The sequence below is a fragment of the Triplophysa rosa genome, unplaced genomic scaffold, assembly GCF_024868665.1.
Source record: "Triplophysa rosa unplaced genomic scaffold, Trosa_1v2 scaffold203_ERROPOS1327802, whole genome shotgun sequence".
In the NCBI taxonomy this organism is placed as follows: domain Eukaryota; kingdom Metazoa; phylum Chordata; class Actinopteri; order Cypriniformes; family Nemacheilidae; genus Triplophysa; species Triplophysa rosa.
The window spans coordinates 19,105-38,037 of NW_026634220.1; the positions used below are offsets into that span (position 1 = coordinate 19,105).

Sequence of the window (18,933 nt, forward strand, 5' to 3'; positions counted from 1 at the left end):
TGGGCATTTTGCGAACGGAAGTGAGCACCCCTATGCCCTACTCCCTTCGGGCTTAGCCCTTGAAGCGAACTCTTTGAAGGGTGTAGGGCATTATGTCTCTAGTGTATGCGGTTGGAACTGCCTGTTACCTTGACAACGCCGCGCGTGCACTCTCAATCCATCGCCCGTTTGTTGAAAATAAACATGTTTAATACTTCTTGTTAAATATTGTGTAATTATGTCTTATTTCACCTTGTTTTTTCATTCCAGTTGGTATTAATAAAGGGAATATGTGATAAAGGAAACCTATAAACAAGTAGCTATTTTTAAACATATTAAACATACTTTCCAATTAACTAAATTATCTTTATACTATATTGTAACCATCTTAAGTCATATTTATCACTGAAAAAAATAGTGTAAAACAATTTCAAACTAAATTACTTACATTTTAGATTACGTACAAAATCCCGCACCATATTTGCTACAAAATGCTTCGCGAGAACTCGTTATCCAAGATCACGTGATCACAAACGGATCTCACTTCCTTGAAGTGACCATGGCATGTGCCCTTAGCAAACCAATCCAAAGGGCCTTTCAAGGGTTCATAAATGCCGTTTGGACAAACGCCCAATTTTGTTGAAAGCACAGTGGTTCAGAAAGCTTCACTTCGCCATCACTAGCGCCATCTATCTGTCTTTCTGTCTGTCTGAATAGCTAGCTAGCTAGCTGTGAACAGTCCAATGGATGGTTTAATCTAAAAACTAAAAGAAATTATACTTTTTTGACTATTTTTTTTCAATTCTAGCTTTTTTTTTTAAAACACACCCAACACTGGTTTTACACGAAGTTAGTTTTAATTAACCATTGGGACACAGAAATGTTTTAAGATGAACAAAAATGCATTTATTGCCACAGGATTATGTGTGAACAATTCAGGTCAGAATTGTGCTGAGGGATATGAATGCATTTAATATTAACATTACCCTAAACTGTGTTTAATCTATAAATGAGTAAATGACCCTAGACTTTTTAAACAGTTTTGTAAATGTATTAACACGAGGAGCTTCAGTACCGTGGAGAGCAGCCGCACTGTGAAGTATCGCGAGTGTTCCAGGAACCGCTATTAATTCAGCATCATTACACACATTCATCCCTCGCCCAACTCATACGCGCTTACGTGCGTGTGTAGGAGGACCGTGACGTGATTGTTTTTACTCCCATATCCCAAATCACATCTCATAATTACGGAATTGAAACAACACTCTTTGCGAGCGCATCGATCATTGAATGGACAGTGGTTTATTAGATGAGAGTGGGCGCTAGCACGAGCGGACATAATCGCGGGTGAACGCACGAGACGGACGGTAAGATAATGTTTAACCTTTTCACTCTCGGATCGGTATTATTCACACCTCTGAACATATTTGTGATGCACTGCATGAAGAAAAACACAAATGCATACGATCCCATTGAGCACGAACAAATAAAACATCTCCAGGTTGAGCTCCATCGTTGAAGGGCGCGCTGCTCGACCCCGATACCGTTCGGAAATCGGCGAAAGGACGCTAAAATGTTTATGAAAAATGTTTTAATGTCCCCGTGTTCTCCTTTTAATCTTCGCTTTAGGGTTTATCTTAAATCTGTCAGCCTGGATGAATGCAACCTAATGTTTTTTTTAAAAATATTTGTATAGCATCCCGGCCGGCGGTAGCCTATATGCCCTTCACATTCCTACCTGGTTTGGTTACTACAGAGAAGCGATTAAAAATACTACTGATAATCGTTTAATCATAATTTGTAACAACGATAGCTCGGTTTTCCGGTTGGTAAGGCCGTTTTTTTTTGTTTTATCTTCAGTCTCGTCCTCTTGATAGCTGGTCAGATCAGTGATGATTCAGTAACCAGGCCTCACCTAGTTTCCCTTTGCTTTAAAACACAAGTCAATGATTTAATAATAAACAGGTTTAGTTGCAAGGTTGTGCAGTTTGTTTACATATCAAATATCTTTAGTCCTGAGTGAGAAATTGCATAATTTGCATTATTAGAGGGACAAACATATTATAAATAAAAATATCTTCTTGTGGGTGAGTTGTTTACAAATTAAAAGCCGTTATTCCTTTGCCAACCTGTTTTTTACTTTTCATAATGTTAAATTAATGTTATAGGACAAGCTTGCCCTTTACAGTGGAACACAGACTGTGATTATTTTTATTATAATAATATAATATAACAACAGAAGTGTTTGTGTTATGTGTGTAATGTGTTTTGTCAAACAGGTTTTTGAAAATTGAAGTCTGAATTAGGTGAAACAACTTAAGAAACTCCATGGCAGGTGAGAGCTTCACATTTGATTTTCTTGAACCAGTGGAGATGTTTAGTGTTATGATTTTACTTGTGCTGTTTAAAGGGACAGTTCTCCCAGAAATGACAATTCTGTCATCGTTTACTCACGCTCTTTTTACTTCAAACCTCTATGACTTCCGCAGAACACAAAAGAAGATATTTGGTCCCCGAACAGCGCTGGCACCCATTCACTTCTATTATACAGACACAAAACCAATGCAGGTGAAGGGTGCCGGTTAGGAACATTCTTCAAAATACGTTCTTTTGTGTTCTGCTGAAGACAGAAAGTCATACAGGTTTGAAATGACAAAATTGTGAGTAAATAATGACCGAAGGTTCATTTTTGGGTGAACTATCACTTTAAGTGTATACAGAACTGAAACTCTTAGAATATTAGTACAGTCTGGCCATATGGCTCACGAATATATATAATGTCCAAAAACATTTATTTTGTTACATAGTTTGTTCCAAAAACATGTTTTACAAAAATGTTTTGTTAGTAAGTCATGGCTTAAAGTGTCAACTTAACTGTGGCATTTGGTTTGGTTTACAGAAAACAATTTTCCTCCTCTTCCACGGTTCATTCCATTGAAGCCATGTTTTTACCAGGACTTCAACGAGATTCCGGACCAACACCGGACTATGTGCAAACGGCTCTATTACTTATGGATACGTATGTTCATAAATATGCCAACACATGATTTTACCATTATTTTGTATTTTTTTTCACCACACTAAACAGCTTTTCAATAGTGTGTGTGCTGTGGAGTAGATTACGGTCATGTGACATTATTTGCCTTTGTTTCCTGTAAACACTGACAGACACACAGAAACAGGTTTTTGATTCTGATCTGACAGTCTATGAATAAAAACGTGGGGGGTTTTGTCATATGACTCTAATGTTAGTGTACATATTGTTCTCGTTGTGTACTGCAAGCATTACATTTGCTTTGGCCATGTATGATATTTACAAACGTTCTTTTTTATTAGCAGACATTTTGGGAATGATTTCAAACAGGTCTGGGAGTTGAAAATGTTAGTGTTTGTTGACACAAGTTTCGTACTAACACCCACAGTGCTAGTGACAGCTGCAACATAGGATTAAAGTGTTTGTTTGGTTTTTAGTTTTAACCTGTAGTCATATTACCATTAGCTAATAGATTTTAGTCATTGTCTGCATCCGAAATCGCATACTGTGACAGCACGTACTGAATTGAATAAGCCTATCGGCCGTTAAAACAGTACGTTCTATATAGTATGAGTGGGAGTGGTATGAATACATTTCGGAAATACTGCGTCTGCCATGTTTTATGGTCATGTGACCTGTATGCTCTTTGACCTATGACGTTTTAACAACAACTTAATCGTGAGCGTTGATAAAAACATAATCTAGTCACGAGAAATTCAGTTATTGGCACTTACAGTAGAAACGGACGTCCGCCTTAAAGTTTTCCGCTATATTTATTTGATTTACTTTTAAAATTTGACTGTTGCTCAGCTCCCGTGGCATCATGGGATAGATAAGTGTCAATCCGATCCACACTCATGAATCTCGGCGGAAGTAGTAGACCATCCGGGTATTTCTCGCCTACTGTTTTTTGCATACTGAGGTTTCGGACATACTATTCATGACTCATACTCATTTTCGCCTACTATATAGTATGGAAGTAGGCGATTTCGGATGCAACCATTGTGTCTTGAAAAAAGCTTTGTGTGCTGTTTTTGCAGCATGTGTCCTGTAGCAACATGTTATATTACAATGTAAAATATAAAATTTACCGACATTCTTTTATTTGATCTGTTATTGAAAAATCTGTTTTTCCCTCTTAGTACACAGTGCTACCCTAGCGTTGAACCTGATTGGTTGTCTGGCTTGGATGTGCGGTGGGGGCGGAGCAACCAATTTTGGGATGGCCATACTTTGGCTGATACTGTTCACCCCATGCTCATATGTGTGCTGGTTTAGGCCCATCTATAAGGCCTTCAAGTAAGATTTTTTTATATAAATATGGTTTCCAAGATGATTTTGAACTGTCTGTCAATTCTAATCGTGTAATCATACGCTATGCTAACGCGGCATGCTCTTTCTCTTGCAGGACAGACAGCTCGTTCAACTTCATGGCTTTTTTTTTCGTATTCATGGCACAGGTGGTGATAAGTATCATTCAGACTGTTGGAATTCCAGGATGGGGAGTTTGGTGAGATCTGTTAATTTCATTTAAATATAGGTCTAATAACATTTATTTTTCGCACTAGACTTCCTTTCCATTTCCTTCTATTCATACGCACGCAGAATTTGTAGATACTATGCTCTAAAACATGCTGAGATTATTTTCAACCCATGATTGAGTCAAAATGGCACAAATTAACCCCAAAAAATCCATATTTGACCTAACCATGGGTTGAAACAACCCAGCATAGGTTTATTTATAGGTTTGTCCCTTTTCAACTCAACCATGGGTTAAAAACAACCCAGAATTTTTTAGGAGTGTATACTGTTTTTGAACATTATTATCTTTATTATTTTATAGTTAATACTACAAAATAATGTGCTGTACTACAGAAATTACACTATACTCCAGTAAATATTACAGCATACTACTGTTTTTTATATGGGCTACCACAAAATTTGCTAATCATATTCTGGATGAAGGTAAATTGATAATAAATATATTGTATTTGTGTTCAATAACACTGCATTTACAATTGACATCAAAGTGTTACAGATGCTACGTAGTCAATTCACAAATCGTTTATAACTATAAAAGGTAGTATTGCGACCAATTTGCCGATTCGATTATGATTTAAATGGTTTTAACTTGATTCGTTTAAATAATGATTAGTTATCAATATTTTATTTTAATTGTTACATTTGCAGACACAGAATTCATATTTTAATATAAATGCTGGTTACTGAAATTCTCCAACTTCTCCAAGCAATATTGGAGTGAAATACACATTAAAAATAGGACCACAAAATTGTTTAATTACTTTATACTTATACTTTAAGTAAAACGCACATGACTGTAAAAAATAATGATGTTTTAAAAATGAAAACCACATTATGCCTTTATCTAGACCAGTGGTTCTCAACTGGTTTGGCTATGGAACCTACATGCTCATCAAGCCGTGACCCACTTTTTTGGATACATACATTCATACATATACATTTAAATTGGTTTAAAAAAACCTAGTGACTAATACTATAATACTAACAAAAAATTGTGACTAAAATGACTAATACTGATGAATGAACAGCCTATAAGGATACCAGTCCCAAACTAGTTTTTTTATGTTGGTATGAGCCAGAGCCGATCCTTCCTATATTTTGCAAGTTGTGTAGGGCCCCTGCACCACCAGGGGGCCTCCTTGAGTATAGAAGAAAAACATTATAATGTAAACAAGACGCGGATTTCTGCCTTCATCATTTGGAAATTTCCTTTTTAATACTTAATTTATTTAATTAATGTGACATACTCGGACATCATGCAGTGCGCGCAGGTGATGACATGCACATAATGTGATGATGCGTCTTTACACATGGCCATGGCTTCAAAACGAAGCTACCCATCTGTCGCGGAAAAACGGCAACAACGTGAAGCAAAAGAACAAGAAGGCATGTGTTTTTGTACTATTTAAGTCTTATTTAGTTTTGCCAAATTATGCAAGTACAGAAAGATTTCAGTATTTGTCAACTGGTATACAGTTGGCTTGACTGTGGACGTTCGATAGTCGTGGATTTAGGGACCGTCTCCAAAGTTACACACTGTATAACATTAATATTCTAACTTTAATAGCATTTAAAGGAAATGACTTACAGTTGCAAAACCAGCTGTACAATGTTCATGTGAGTCTCACCATTGCAATCCACTGTATTTCGTTTGCCTATGATAACGTGTAATTTTTGTGTCATCACATTTAGAGAATTATTGATGTTTTTTTAAATGCTTAGCTTTTGTGAGTAAACTATATTTATCATGCTTTATTTATGTTAATAACTCATTTGGTTAGTAAAAAGCTAAATGGTTCGAGTGCCAAGTATTACTTTAGGTAAATGACTATTTACATGTGAATCAAAATGTGAATTTAATTTTATACTTAATTGTTCTTACTGTCAGTTTAATGTTTTTTTGTCTTTCAGTTTTAATTCAGTTAAGTGTGTTAATTGATTTATTATTTTTATTTCTTATAGTTTAGAATTATGCTTATCTCATTTGAACTATTATGACAAGGGCCCCTCACAAAGGTTTGCATAGGGCCCCCAGACGTCTAGGATCGGCACTGGTATGAGCCTCCACAGTTATTTAAACATAGTGAGTGCTTGTAGTTTCTATTGCACTTTAGTGAAGTGATATACAGCGTGCGCCACCACATTTGCGTGAGTATGACATAACGACTTTTGAGGTGAGAGATCGTGCGAAGTTATGTAAATAACAAAAGAATAATGACACCGACATTAAGCCTGACAACATCTCACTTGACTGCAGATATTTGAATAGGAAAATGCGTTTTTATCAGGCACTCTACCTAAACTGCATCTGTTAACAGCTTTCACACACGTTTTTCAAAATAAAATCTCACATCAGAAAAACATTTAGAATTACTTTTTTTATTGCTGATGTTGTTCTTTTGACTGTACACTCCGGGGGTCGCGACCCACCGGTTGAGATAAACTGATGACGTTCCACTATATCCTCTACCTTTGTTTTAAGTAAAGCGAAAAATAGCGACATCTTCAGGACGAGAAGCGAATTACAGATAATATTTAAATCCGAAGCAGTGGTTTTAAGGGATTCCCGTCTTTTTTTTGTCCAGCTCTAATATTTATTAATATCCCCCCCCTGCAATACCGCTACGGCCCACAGTTTGGCCAGAACCTGTCTAGTGTGACCAAAAGTCCAATGTGACCACGCCACTAGAACCAACAATACTGTATATTGGTCGAGTTACATTAGCCTAGTCATGTCGTCACTGATTACTTTTAGAATATGGTTACTATGTTACGTTTAGACTCTATTATGAAGTTATATAATATTCTCAGAATTTTGCTAATGAAAAGAATATTTCTTTATGTTTTTTTTATTACAGCGGCTGGCTGGCCACCATCACCTTCTTCAGCACTAATATCGGCTCTGCTGTTGTTATGCTGATCCCAACTGTAATGTTCACTGCCGTGGCTGTGCTCTCTTTCATCGCCCTCACCAGGGTAACTGTTATTGTTTCCTCATCACTATTATCTTTTATATACACAGATCACGCTATATTTTCTAATATGACAGCAATTACTAGGTTTGCACGAAAACATGACTCCAGTGTGGCTCATCACCATTTTAATCACATCTTGATAACATTAAAGGGATAGTTCACCCAAAAATAAAAATTCTGTCATCATTTACTCTGTAAACATTTCTTTGTTCTGCTGAACACAAAGGAAGATATTTGGAAGAATGTCAGTAACCAAACAGATCTCATCCCCCATTGACTCCCATAGTATTTATTTTCCCTACCATGGCAATAAATGGGGGATGAGATCTGTTTGTTTACTGACATTCTTCCAAATATCTTCCTTTGTGTTCAGCAGAACAAATACATTTATACAGGTTTAGAACAATCTGAGGGTGAGTAAATGATGACAGATTTTTCATTTTTGAGGGAACTATCCTCTAACTGATCGATTTTTCTGTTGCAGAATTTCACTTGGTGCCAAAAACATGTCTATGAGATCCACCGTTAAGTAAAAACCCTTTTCTCTCGCTCAGGTTCACAACTTATACCGTGGTAGTGGTGGAAGCATGAGTAAAGCCCAGGAAGAATGGACCACTGGTGCTTGGAAGAACCCTCAAGTCCAGCAGGCAGCACAGCAGGCGGCGATGGGTGCCACCCAGGGGGCAATGCAACAACAGTACTCAGCCGCCCCAACCTATAACTATGACGATCCAATGTAGTTTCTATTTAGTCACAACGGGGGGAGGGACAGTAACAGGGTATTCGGGGAGAGGAAGAGAGTCATAGTGTTACAAAGAAACAATTGAGCAAACAGAATTGAATTACAAACAGGTTACAACAATGCATACACTCTTGCTTAAAGGTTTTAACAGTAGTGAGCTAGCTTAAAGAGATGCTTTCGGACCTTAAACCCCATCCATAGGAAAGTATCGGTTTTGCCACGTGGTGTTACGGCAGATTTTAACGGTTTTGTATTGTTTCTTCACTAAAACACCAATAAGGAGACATTCCAGATCTCTCTTCCTCATTGTGTTTCTATAGTCATTTTGAGATTCACCTGTGGTATTTGATAGCCAGTTAAACGTTTTGGTTGGCTATTAGTATTCAACAACATTTCAACATTTTAGCGAACACATATTTGCTTAAGACATCTTAAGTTTTATGCATCAAGAGGGGAGAACAGATCAGCATTTGAAAATAAATTGACTGGTATTTACTTGATTTCGCCATTGAAAAAGTAAAAAGCTAATAAAAGTAGTATTCTTCAGTTCTACGCACATTTTTTTTGCTACGTACCTTTTTCCAGGCTGTTTTTTATTTGTCGTAAAGGTATACAGGGACAGCCATATGTTTACGTTATTTTTAGTTGTTTTAATTGTGTTGTTTGTTGGTATTTTCGAATGTGCATTCACGTGAACGTTGTTTTTGTTACCTCAGGATCTCATTTTCGGGCTTAGGGCAAGGTTCGGCTACAGAATTGATTGGACGAGAAATATTTGTACATGTTGTAGTACATCTGTAGTTCAGTTTAGACACTTGAACGTGGAGTAAATTTTAAACCTACTATTAGCCACCAAATTATTCTATATTTAATTTGATTTCAGTCATGATAGTGTACAAAGGGACTGTTTGATTTGTTTAAATAACTGAAATCATAATGGTTTGCGAATAACTCGAGACTCATTACTGCACTTCAGTCATGTTTGTAAATATCAAAATGTGTCTGGATGGTTTAGTCTTCACTAAGGGAGTTAAGCACACTTTTAAGTAATACTGTCACAAGAACAATATACCGTATATGGAATCATATTAAACATTATTTACTTGTATAGAGTTTGTGTCTCCCCAAAGTCAATTTGACCTTTACATTTGCTCTGTTATGCATTGACAAGTAATCGCTGTGTGAAATTTACAAACGACCGACATTTTAAGATTCAAACTTGTTCGGACTGCAAAAAATGCAGTGTTTTTAATTTGACCAAATGTAACATAATAGACCATTTATTTAGATTTAAAGCTAAATTTGTGGTCTATCTCTGGTTGGTAATAAATAGATGGTTGACTTTTGCTAAATGTTTAGCAAAATGAAAAATAACGAAGAAGTGTACAGTATATGTCATGTTTATCTAAATATTTTAATCAAGGCTTGTAAAAAATACCTTCAATCATTTCAAGAACTGTGAAACGTTCAATAAGCCAATGTGCGATATTATTCACGTACGTTTGGGGAGTTTTCTATGTATTTTTCTGTTTGTAAAGACTTGTTTATGTTATATTTTCTATCATGTGTATGTATTTGAGTGTTTGGAGTATAACTTACGCAGTGTGATGCATAGTACACCCAGTAGTGGGCTTGGTGAGACAGGACATGTAGTTTAAAGCTTTGGCTGAGATTTGGTCCCTAATTGACATCCGTGGGTTTATAATTCTCAGAGTGCCCTCTGTTGGATTTGATGAATGAAACATATACCTCTGACAGAAAACATTCACAGACGCAATATTGATATCTATTCTGTATGATTCAATGAGAAAATAGACGACATCAAGTGTGAATGTTACAGTTCAGCCGCACCAGCAAAAGCTAAAGTCACTGTCCTTTGCCAAGATCCAACATCTTTTGTGCCCTGATATTAATGCGTATATATATCCTCACAGTTTAAAGTAGCCTTGTTAATACTGTAAAGTTACGTGAGTGGAAGATGCCAGTAGAATAACAACAAAAACAGATAGTTGTCTTTGTATAGTGAGTTGTGTGTGGTGATCGGTGCATTTGTGAATTGAACCAAACCTTGTGCTATGTGTACAAAGGCACTCTGTGTGTATGTGTGTTGATGTTTATTCATTTGTGAAGTCTAAACTGGAATGTATTGTCGACAAGAATTACACTATACAAGTCTATACTTTACAGGTATCCATTTTAATGTTTTTTTATTATTATTATTGTGTTATTTTATTGACTTTTCATGTGTATCCCAATCTAGCCATATTTTCCCTCAGCTACTATGTTTACTGTATTAAAACATGTTTTAAGTTTCCTGATTAAAACTAAACCCACAAATCAATCAATCATGCAAATATAGAGTTATATAATAGTGATTTCTGAAGGTGTTGTTTTTCCAAGATGACTTGTTTTGTTTCAGTTTTGTTACTTTTTATATTCTTTTTGTCTCTCCCTGATGAATGGTAAATAGATAAAATGTTGCATTGTGTGTCCTGGTGTATTATTTTACTTCAATTTGAATTTCCTATTTGTGTAATATTCACCAGTAGATGGCACCAAAAGCAAGTGTACTGTATCCATCTGCTTCTATGTTTGGTATAGCATACTTCCATACTCCTCTTATTAATTCTGCAGCATATAGAGAAGTATATATACTGCACACAGCAAGTAAAAAAGTATAACCTTCATGTTGTTCAAAACCGCTATTACAGTTTGTTCTTTGAAACACAAATGAAGATATTTTGAGAAATGTTCATACAATGGAAGTCAATGGGGTTATTTGGTTATCAAAAGCTGCTTCAAGCCTCTTGTTCGCCTGGATCAAAGGGATAACGGATGTTAGACATCTTTAATATCATTGTTATTATAACAAACGCATCGATTCGCTTCAGAAGACCTTTGTTAAGACCACAGAGTCGTGTAGAGCAGTTATTTGATCGATGGATGCACTTTTTGGAGCTTCAAAAAGTCAACACCCATTCACTCCCATTCTACCGCTAGGAAATGATACGTGGTATTATAACTCCGACTGCATTATTCTTCAAGAAGTAAACCATATTCAGTTAGGATGCCGAGGGTGAGTAAAACATCGGGAAATGTTGGTTTGTTAGTGAAATATCCCTTTAATACTGCGTGGGTTATATACATGTTTCTGCTGATTCGGCTGACATTCTTGACACCCACCAAACAAGAGAAAACTGCTGCGTCCCAATCCATAAACTATCCATCCTAAATAGTATTCGAAAGTAGAATTAGTATGTCCCAAATCGTAGTATGTTGAAAGAGTATTCCAAAGATTCCCGGATGGTCTACTACTTCCGGTAGAAATTCGAAGTGCAGAACGATGCACATTTTAACGGCTAATATCACCCACAACTCATCCCGAGTAGGCGGAGTTTAGTGATGCTCCACTGCTTTAATAAATTATATAACTGATGCGTCACTAACAGTGTTGGGTGTAACTAGTTACTAAGTAATTATTTACTGTAATTTAATTACTTTCCCCTTGAAAAAGTAAAGTAAGGGATTACTCTTTTTTTCTGTAATTTAATTACAGTTACTTCTGATGTAATTAAAGTAAATACTGTGTGTAATATGTGTATGTGGCGAACCACAAGTAATATGAGAGGAGACATTCACCAAGGTGTACTGTACTTTTAAGGGAGGGAGGAGTTAGTTTTTGTTGTTCCTGTTTTGTGATGTGTGTGCTGTGGTTTTACTTGACTCGCTGTTCGGTGTGAGAGTTATATTAAAGTGGAGAATAAGCGGACCCGACACATCTTCGTTTTCGTCTCCTCGTTTATTGCACTCCACAAGTGGTGACCCTGACGCGAGTTGGCTACGGCTGAATTATGTCACACCACGACGGCGATGAAAATGCTGCTGCTAGCGGCGCGGCTAATGTCGGTGCTACCTGCGCCGCCACCGTCAAATTACCGGACTTTTGGCAGCACAACCCACGGCCGTGGTTTCAACACATCGAGGCCCAGTTCCAGCTGAGAGGAATAACACAGGACGTGACAAAATATTTCCACGTGGTAGCGGCTTTAGATGCCTCGACGACAGCCAGGGCTATGGCGCTGTTAGAGGCTCCTCCGGTTGACGGCAAATACGACGCACTCAAAACATTCCTGTTGCAGCTTTTTGAACTGTCGGAGCTGGAGAAAGCAGACCGCCTTTTGTCTCTGAACGGCCTTGGCGACAGCAAGCCGTCCGAGTTAATGGAGAGGATGCTAGCTGTGCTGGGCGCAGCGGATCCCTCGTTCCTTTTCGCCCACATTTTTCTGCGGCAGCTTCCAGTACCCGTGCGCACCGTGCTGGCCAGTAGCCCCCTTGGCACCCTTCAAAGTGCCAGAGAGACCTTTTGATCATGTGAATGTGGACCTGGTGGGCCCCTTACCCCCCTCCCGTGGTTACACCTACCTCCTCACCATGGTGGACAGGACCACCAGGTGGCCAGAAGTGGTTCCCCTGTCCTCCACTACATCAGCTGACGTGGCCCGGGCGTTCATTATGGCTTGGGTGGCCCGTTTCGGTACACCGTCTGACCTCTCCTCGGACCGAGGTCCGCAGTTCACATCGGAGCTTTGGACTGCGGTCGCCGAGGTCTTGGGGGTGAAGGTCCACCGTACCACAGCCTATAACCCTCAGAGCAATGGACTTTGTGAGCGGTTTCATCGTGACATGAAGGCCGCGCTACGGGCCAGCCTTACGAACTGCGACTGGGCTGACCGCCTCCCATGGGTCATGCTGGGCCTTCGCTCCGCCCCCAAAGAAGATCTGCAAGCCTCATCGGCCGAGTTGGTGTACGGCCAGCCTCTGCGCGTTCCGGGGGAGTTTCTTCCGGATGCCACGGCCCAGTGGCCTGTGGCCTCTCATCGGGCTGTGTCCCGGGACATTGCCGATGCTTTTGTTCCTATTCCCACGACTCACCATGGCCTCCCCCAATCCTACGTGCCCAAGGATTTACCGTCGGCCAAGTATGTTTTCATCCGCCACGATGGCCATCGTACCCCGCTGCGGCCCCCCTACGATGGACCCTTCCGCGTCCTGGTGGGAGGGTCTAAGAACTTTGTTGTGGATATGGGGGGCAGGCCTGAGCGGGTGGCGATAGACCGTCTCAAGCCTGCTCATGTGGATATTGGTAAGCCGTTTCAGCTGGCCCAGCCTCCTCGGCGAGGGCGCCCCCCTGCGGTAGCCTCGGCCCCTGCCCCTGGCCCTTCGCCCCTCTCCTGCTAAGCGAAGCCGTTATGGCCGCCTGATCCGCCCCCCTCTCCGTTGACTTTCATATACACTGTAAACCATGTTCTGTCTTGCAAGTATGCATGGAGACCTATGTTTTCTTTGGGGTATATGTTCGGTCTGGCCTGTTTTTAGGGGTGAATTCTGGGGGGGCCTGTGTGGCGAACCACAAGTAATACGAGAGGAAACATTCACCAAGGTGTACTGTACCTTTAAGGGAGGGAGGAGTGTTGTGTTGTTCCTGTTTTGTGATGTGTGTGCTGTGGTTTTACTTGACTCGCTGTTCGGTGTGAGAGTTATATTAAAGTGGAGAATAAGCGGACCCGACACATCTTCGTTTTCGTCTCCTCGTTTATTGCACTCCACATGTACATCAAAATTCAAAGTCTAACTTTAAAATCCATGCTTTAATGTATAATTCTCACATTTGTAATTAATAATAATACTTTATGTAGTTTTATATTATTTATTTGAATGAATTAAAAGAGCCGTTTCATGTCTATCCTTGAATCACTTAACTCATCAAGGTTGATGTAGGATATAGAAAGTAATTAGTAATAAGTCATTAAATACTTTTTGAAGAGAGTAACTTGTACAGTAATTTAATTACATTATCGAATGTGTAATTAGTAACTAGTAATTAATTACTTTTTCAGAGTAACTTACCCAACACTGGTCACTAAATTAACAAATGTAAGTATACAGTAAACATTAAGTGTATAAGTGTGATTAACCTCCCCGGTCGCGGCAGCATCATTGCATGAAGACCGAAGAGTGTAAAGACCATCGACTCTACCTGCGCGACATCACCGAGCAAGGACACCGACAAGGCACTTGAGGATTGCACTTAAGTATTAACTTCTTTTTACTTATGTTTTGTATATCCCTAATTCTCCGCTTTTGACTATGTGTTTTCAAATCCCTACTGTCACTACAACTAAATCACCTGTATCGCATAGAAGGCAACGCAATCATAATAATCTGCACACTCTTTCAGTATCCAACTACCTCAATTACATTTCCTATTGGTTTATGGAACTGCCAATCTACTGTAAACAAAGCAGATTTCATCACAGCTATTGCTAAACATCTGGTCTTTCTCTTTTAGCACTTACTGAAACCTGGATCAAGCCAGAGGACAGTGCCACACCGGCTGCCCTCTCCAATAACTACACTTTCTCCCACAGCCCACGCATATCAGAGAGGGGTGGAGGAACCGGTCTACTTATCCCCAACGACTGGAAATTCAAACAGCTAGCACCTCATGTGACAACATCTCATTCGAGTCACATGCTGTCACAGTCATACAGTCTGTTAAAACTCATGTTGTAGTTATCTATCGTCCCACAGGTCAGCTTGGACATTTCTTGGAGGAGTTAGATGCGCTTCTGTCATCCTTCCCTGAGGATGGTTCTCATCTGGTGGTACTTGGAGACTTCAACATCCACCTTGAAAAACCACATGCTGCCGACTTCAACAACCTGACTGATTTTGCGTCTTTCTTCGTAAAGAAAATGAGCACCATCAGCAATAAGTTCTGCGCCGCCTCCTCTTGAACACGCCCAAACCCCTGACACATGCTTGCTCCCCTCTTTCTCTCTCCTATCTGAAGCTGACGTCTCCAAGGTAATTTCTTCTAACCACCCGACTACCTGCCCGCTAGATCCCATCCCCACCCATCTCCTTCAGGCCATCTCTCCAGCGGTTCTTCCTGCTCTGACCCACATTATCAACTAGATTCATCCTCTACAACATTAGGGAAATTAGACCTTACCTGTCCGAGCATGCTACGCAAGTCCTAGTCCAGGCTCTTGTCCTGTCCAGGCTGGACTATTGCAATGCGCTACTGGCTGGACTTCCAGCTTGCACAACCATCTACAGATGATTCAGAATACAGCATGCAAGAGTGGTCTTCAATGAACCGAAGAGAACACGCGTCACTCCTCTCTTCATTAAGTTACCTTGTCTCCCTATAGTCGATCGCATCAAATTCAAATCCCTGCTCTTGGCCTACAAGACCCTCACTGATTCGGCACCCCCTTATCTTCACTCGCTAATACAGACTTATGTACCCGCCAGATCCCTACGCTCTGCAAACAAAAAATGTCTTGTAGTGCCATCCCAAAAAGGGAAAATTATGTTGTTCCAATTGCTTCCATTGTTTACCTCATTTGTAAGTCGCTTTGGATAAAAGCGTCTGCTAAATGACTACATGTAAATGTAAATGTAAACATTGCATACGAAATAATGAATGTATAAATACCTTAATGGAAAGAAGAGCTGTATTTTGATGTGTGTGACAGTTAACAGGTTATGGCTAGAAGAGATACAGCTACCTCCACTGGGCATGCACACTTCAATACCGCACAAATTTTGTCACGCTGGCAACAGTTAATTACTATTTTTTTATTATTGTACGGTTAGGTTTAGGGTTGGGGTAGGTGTAGGTGTAGGCATTAGCTAATGTAATTTACTGTAATTTTATGGCGAGATTTTGCATCACTTCCGGCCGTAGCTGTATCCCTTCTAGCCACAACCCAGTTAATGGCCACAATGTTGTGTAGGCAACAACGGCCACTTCCGTTTCCTATTAGTATGTCCCAGTGCGTGCATATTGTTTTGCTACACACTAAAATGTATATACTTTTCCATTACAAAAACAGTACATACTTTTAGTGCATAGTATAAGTAGGTGAATTGTGACGCAGTAAATGCATCTCAAATCCTGTTGCACAACGTTTTCCGGAAACTAGGCAAAACGTTGCGCACCGGTTTGAGCTTGAACGTTCCCCTGATAAACATCTTAGAAAAGGAAAGTTTTACATACATTCTAAATCTTCCATTACATTCTGTAACATCTTACAGAAATCTTCTATATGACATCTAACAGGAGACATCTCAGAGCAGATGAGCAAACAATATAAAATATGTCTTGCAGATCTCCCATATGTATGTGTGCAATAAGGGTTGAAACAGGAAGTTATTCTGGACCAGAGTTATTAAAGCGGCCCTAACACATTGGGTTTCTGCCAATCTCATATTAATCTTGAGTACTTATAGAGTAGTATTGCATACTTCGTATCTTTGAAGAGTATTTAGTTTGATCACATTTATAAAAGATAGATACAGCTGTACGATTATTTCCGAAAGCATACGGCGCAGGGGTAGGCTGAACTAAAGCACGTGCACACCCATTGCCAACTAAACACAGACATCAGTTTCACTCACCACATGCGGTTCATGTCCGGCATCTTTTAGCGCTGGGACGGCTCCATATATCAGTTTCAAACGATCTCCAAATCCATCTTTATATCCACCGTTTATATAACATTCATCACCCAAATGAAGTGAACAAACAAACACCTGAACTTTGCTAACGTATGCTCTCTCTCTCTCTCTCTCTCTCTCTCTCTCTCTCCTGCACATAAGTGAAAGTGACATCTGCGCATACGTCTGCACATGCTCCTTCTCCTGCTCTGCTTGCTGCCGCGTGGGTGTGAGAATTTTTCCGGGAGAATTGTCCAATAAGGGACTAAGAAAAATAGTTATGAAACAGTTTAATATTTTAAAAAAAAAAGTTCCGAAACCTGTACGATCGCTGGGGGAGTGTATCGAGCACAGAAATACTACGTAATATGCCCAACTCATTTTTTGACAAATTGACCATGTTAAGCATGAGAAGACAGCACGTTTAACATTGTAAAGAAGTCAGAATGCATGACACACCGTTGCACCACCCCTTTAAATTAAAATTAAATTATTTTTTAATTAAAGGGGTCATATGACAAGGTTAAAACGAATATTATCGTTTGTTTTATATGTAATGCAATGCAATCTGTATACACGATTTAAGGTTAAAAAACGCTGTATTTTCCACATACCGTGCATGTTTGTATCTCCTCTTTCTTCTCTTTCCTAAGGTTCCAAAGCAATTGTATTGACAGGTACGCCCACCTTACTTGCGTATACATTTGGGTGGTCTTAGTCAAATCATACCACGAACTGACGTAGATTTGTGGGGGTGTGGTTACACGAGGGGTTTCAGGCAGGTCTGGGTGAGCATTCGCTTTTAGATAGAATGCATCTTTTGCTCAATTTATAACACACCAAAGACACAGAAAAACACGTATTCGCGCCATATGACCCCTTTAAAAAAACAAACGTGCTTGTCCACAAGGTGGCAACATTCGAAGTTAATCTGTACTTTCATGCTGTTATCACTCATGATGTTGTCACTCGGACTTTCCTTATGATTCATTTATATGTTTTTTTTTCTCAGTTTGTATGTGTGATTGTGCATTACTGGTATACTCAACCAAAGATCCTAATGATTATATTTTTAATTAAGAATGACTGCCTATTTGTGTCTTAAGTAGCACGGGAACATTTTTAGTAAAAGACAAAAATACATTGTGTGGGTCAAAATGATCGATTTTTCTTTTATGCCAAAAATCATTAGGATATTAAGTAAAGATCATGTTCCATGAAGATATTTTGTAAATTTCCTACCTTAAATATATAAAAACTTTATTTTTGTGAGTGGATGGCCTGCCACAGTGCCCCTGATTAACAAATTCAAAGGCAATTTTCTCAATATTTTGATTTTTTTGCGCTCTCAGATTCCAGAGTTTTAAACGGTTGTATCTCAGTCAGATATTGTCCTATTTTAACAACTCATATATCTATAGGTTTATTTATTCAGCTTTCAGATTATGTAAAAATCTCAATTTCGAAAAATTGACCCATAAGACTGGTTTTGTTGTCCAGGGTCACATTTTGTTTGTATTGATGCAGTTAAAAAAAATGTTGTAACTAGGTCGGGAAACTAGCCATTAAAACTCATAAATATTTGTGCAATCAATGAAGTATGCTATAAAAGACATCGCGAACTCAGCCGTCTGTGCGCGAGATGTAGACGGAACCACAAACCTGACCCAAAATATGTTAACGTGGTAGGCAAAGGTAAAAAAACATGAAAAGAAATCTGTTATATCTGAACTTCCTTCAAAACGCCACATATTTTCCCGTGAGCATTATTCCATTGTTTGTCTTTGACACCATGCCTCAATACACATTCCTAACCGCGTCTGTTGTTTCGGGGGAAAAAAACGTGTTAGTTTTCCCCCAACAGCTCTCATCAGACTTCTCACCGGAAGCTCCTCGGAAATAATGAGCATTGTTCGGGACATGCCTCGCGCGATGTTTTGAAAAGTCATTATGAAGCAGGTAAATTGGAAATTCAAACTTGCTGACACAGTTCCCTGGTCGATTTGTGATCTGGAAAAGGAAAATGAATACAGGCAGTCGCGAGCATCTCCCCCGCATAATTATGGTATAGGAAGAGCGGTTTTCTGATGTACTCGCGTCTTTCTTGCTATTCATTACTTTTCTTAATGGGATAATCTGCCGCGCGACTATTG

At 39.2% G+C, this 18,933-nt stretch overlaps 1 protein-coding gene across 1 annotated transcript; it reads left to right on the forward strand.

Moving 5' to 3' along the window:
* The first annotated feature begins 1,104 nt into the window (after positions 1–1,104).
* scamp5a (secretory carrier membrane protein 5a) lies at positions 1,105–10,959 on the forward strand. Its single transcript, XM_057327306.1, has 7 exons — positions 1,105–1,346; positions 2,259–2,314; positions 2,879–2,998; positions 4,156–4,312; positions 4,422–4,523; positions 7,414–7,531; positions 8,085–10,959. Exons 2-7 carry the CDS (start codon positions 2,308–2,310, stop codon positions 8,268–8,270), a joined length of 690 nt encoding a protein of 229 aa, XP_057183289.1. The 5' UTR covers positions 1,105–1,346; positions 2,259–2,307; the 3' UTR covers positions 8,271–10,959.
* Positions 10,960–18,933: the final 7,974 nt, after the last annotated feature.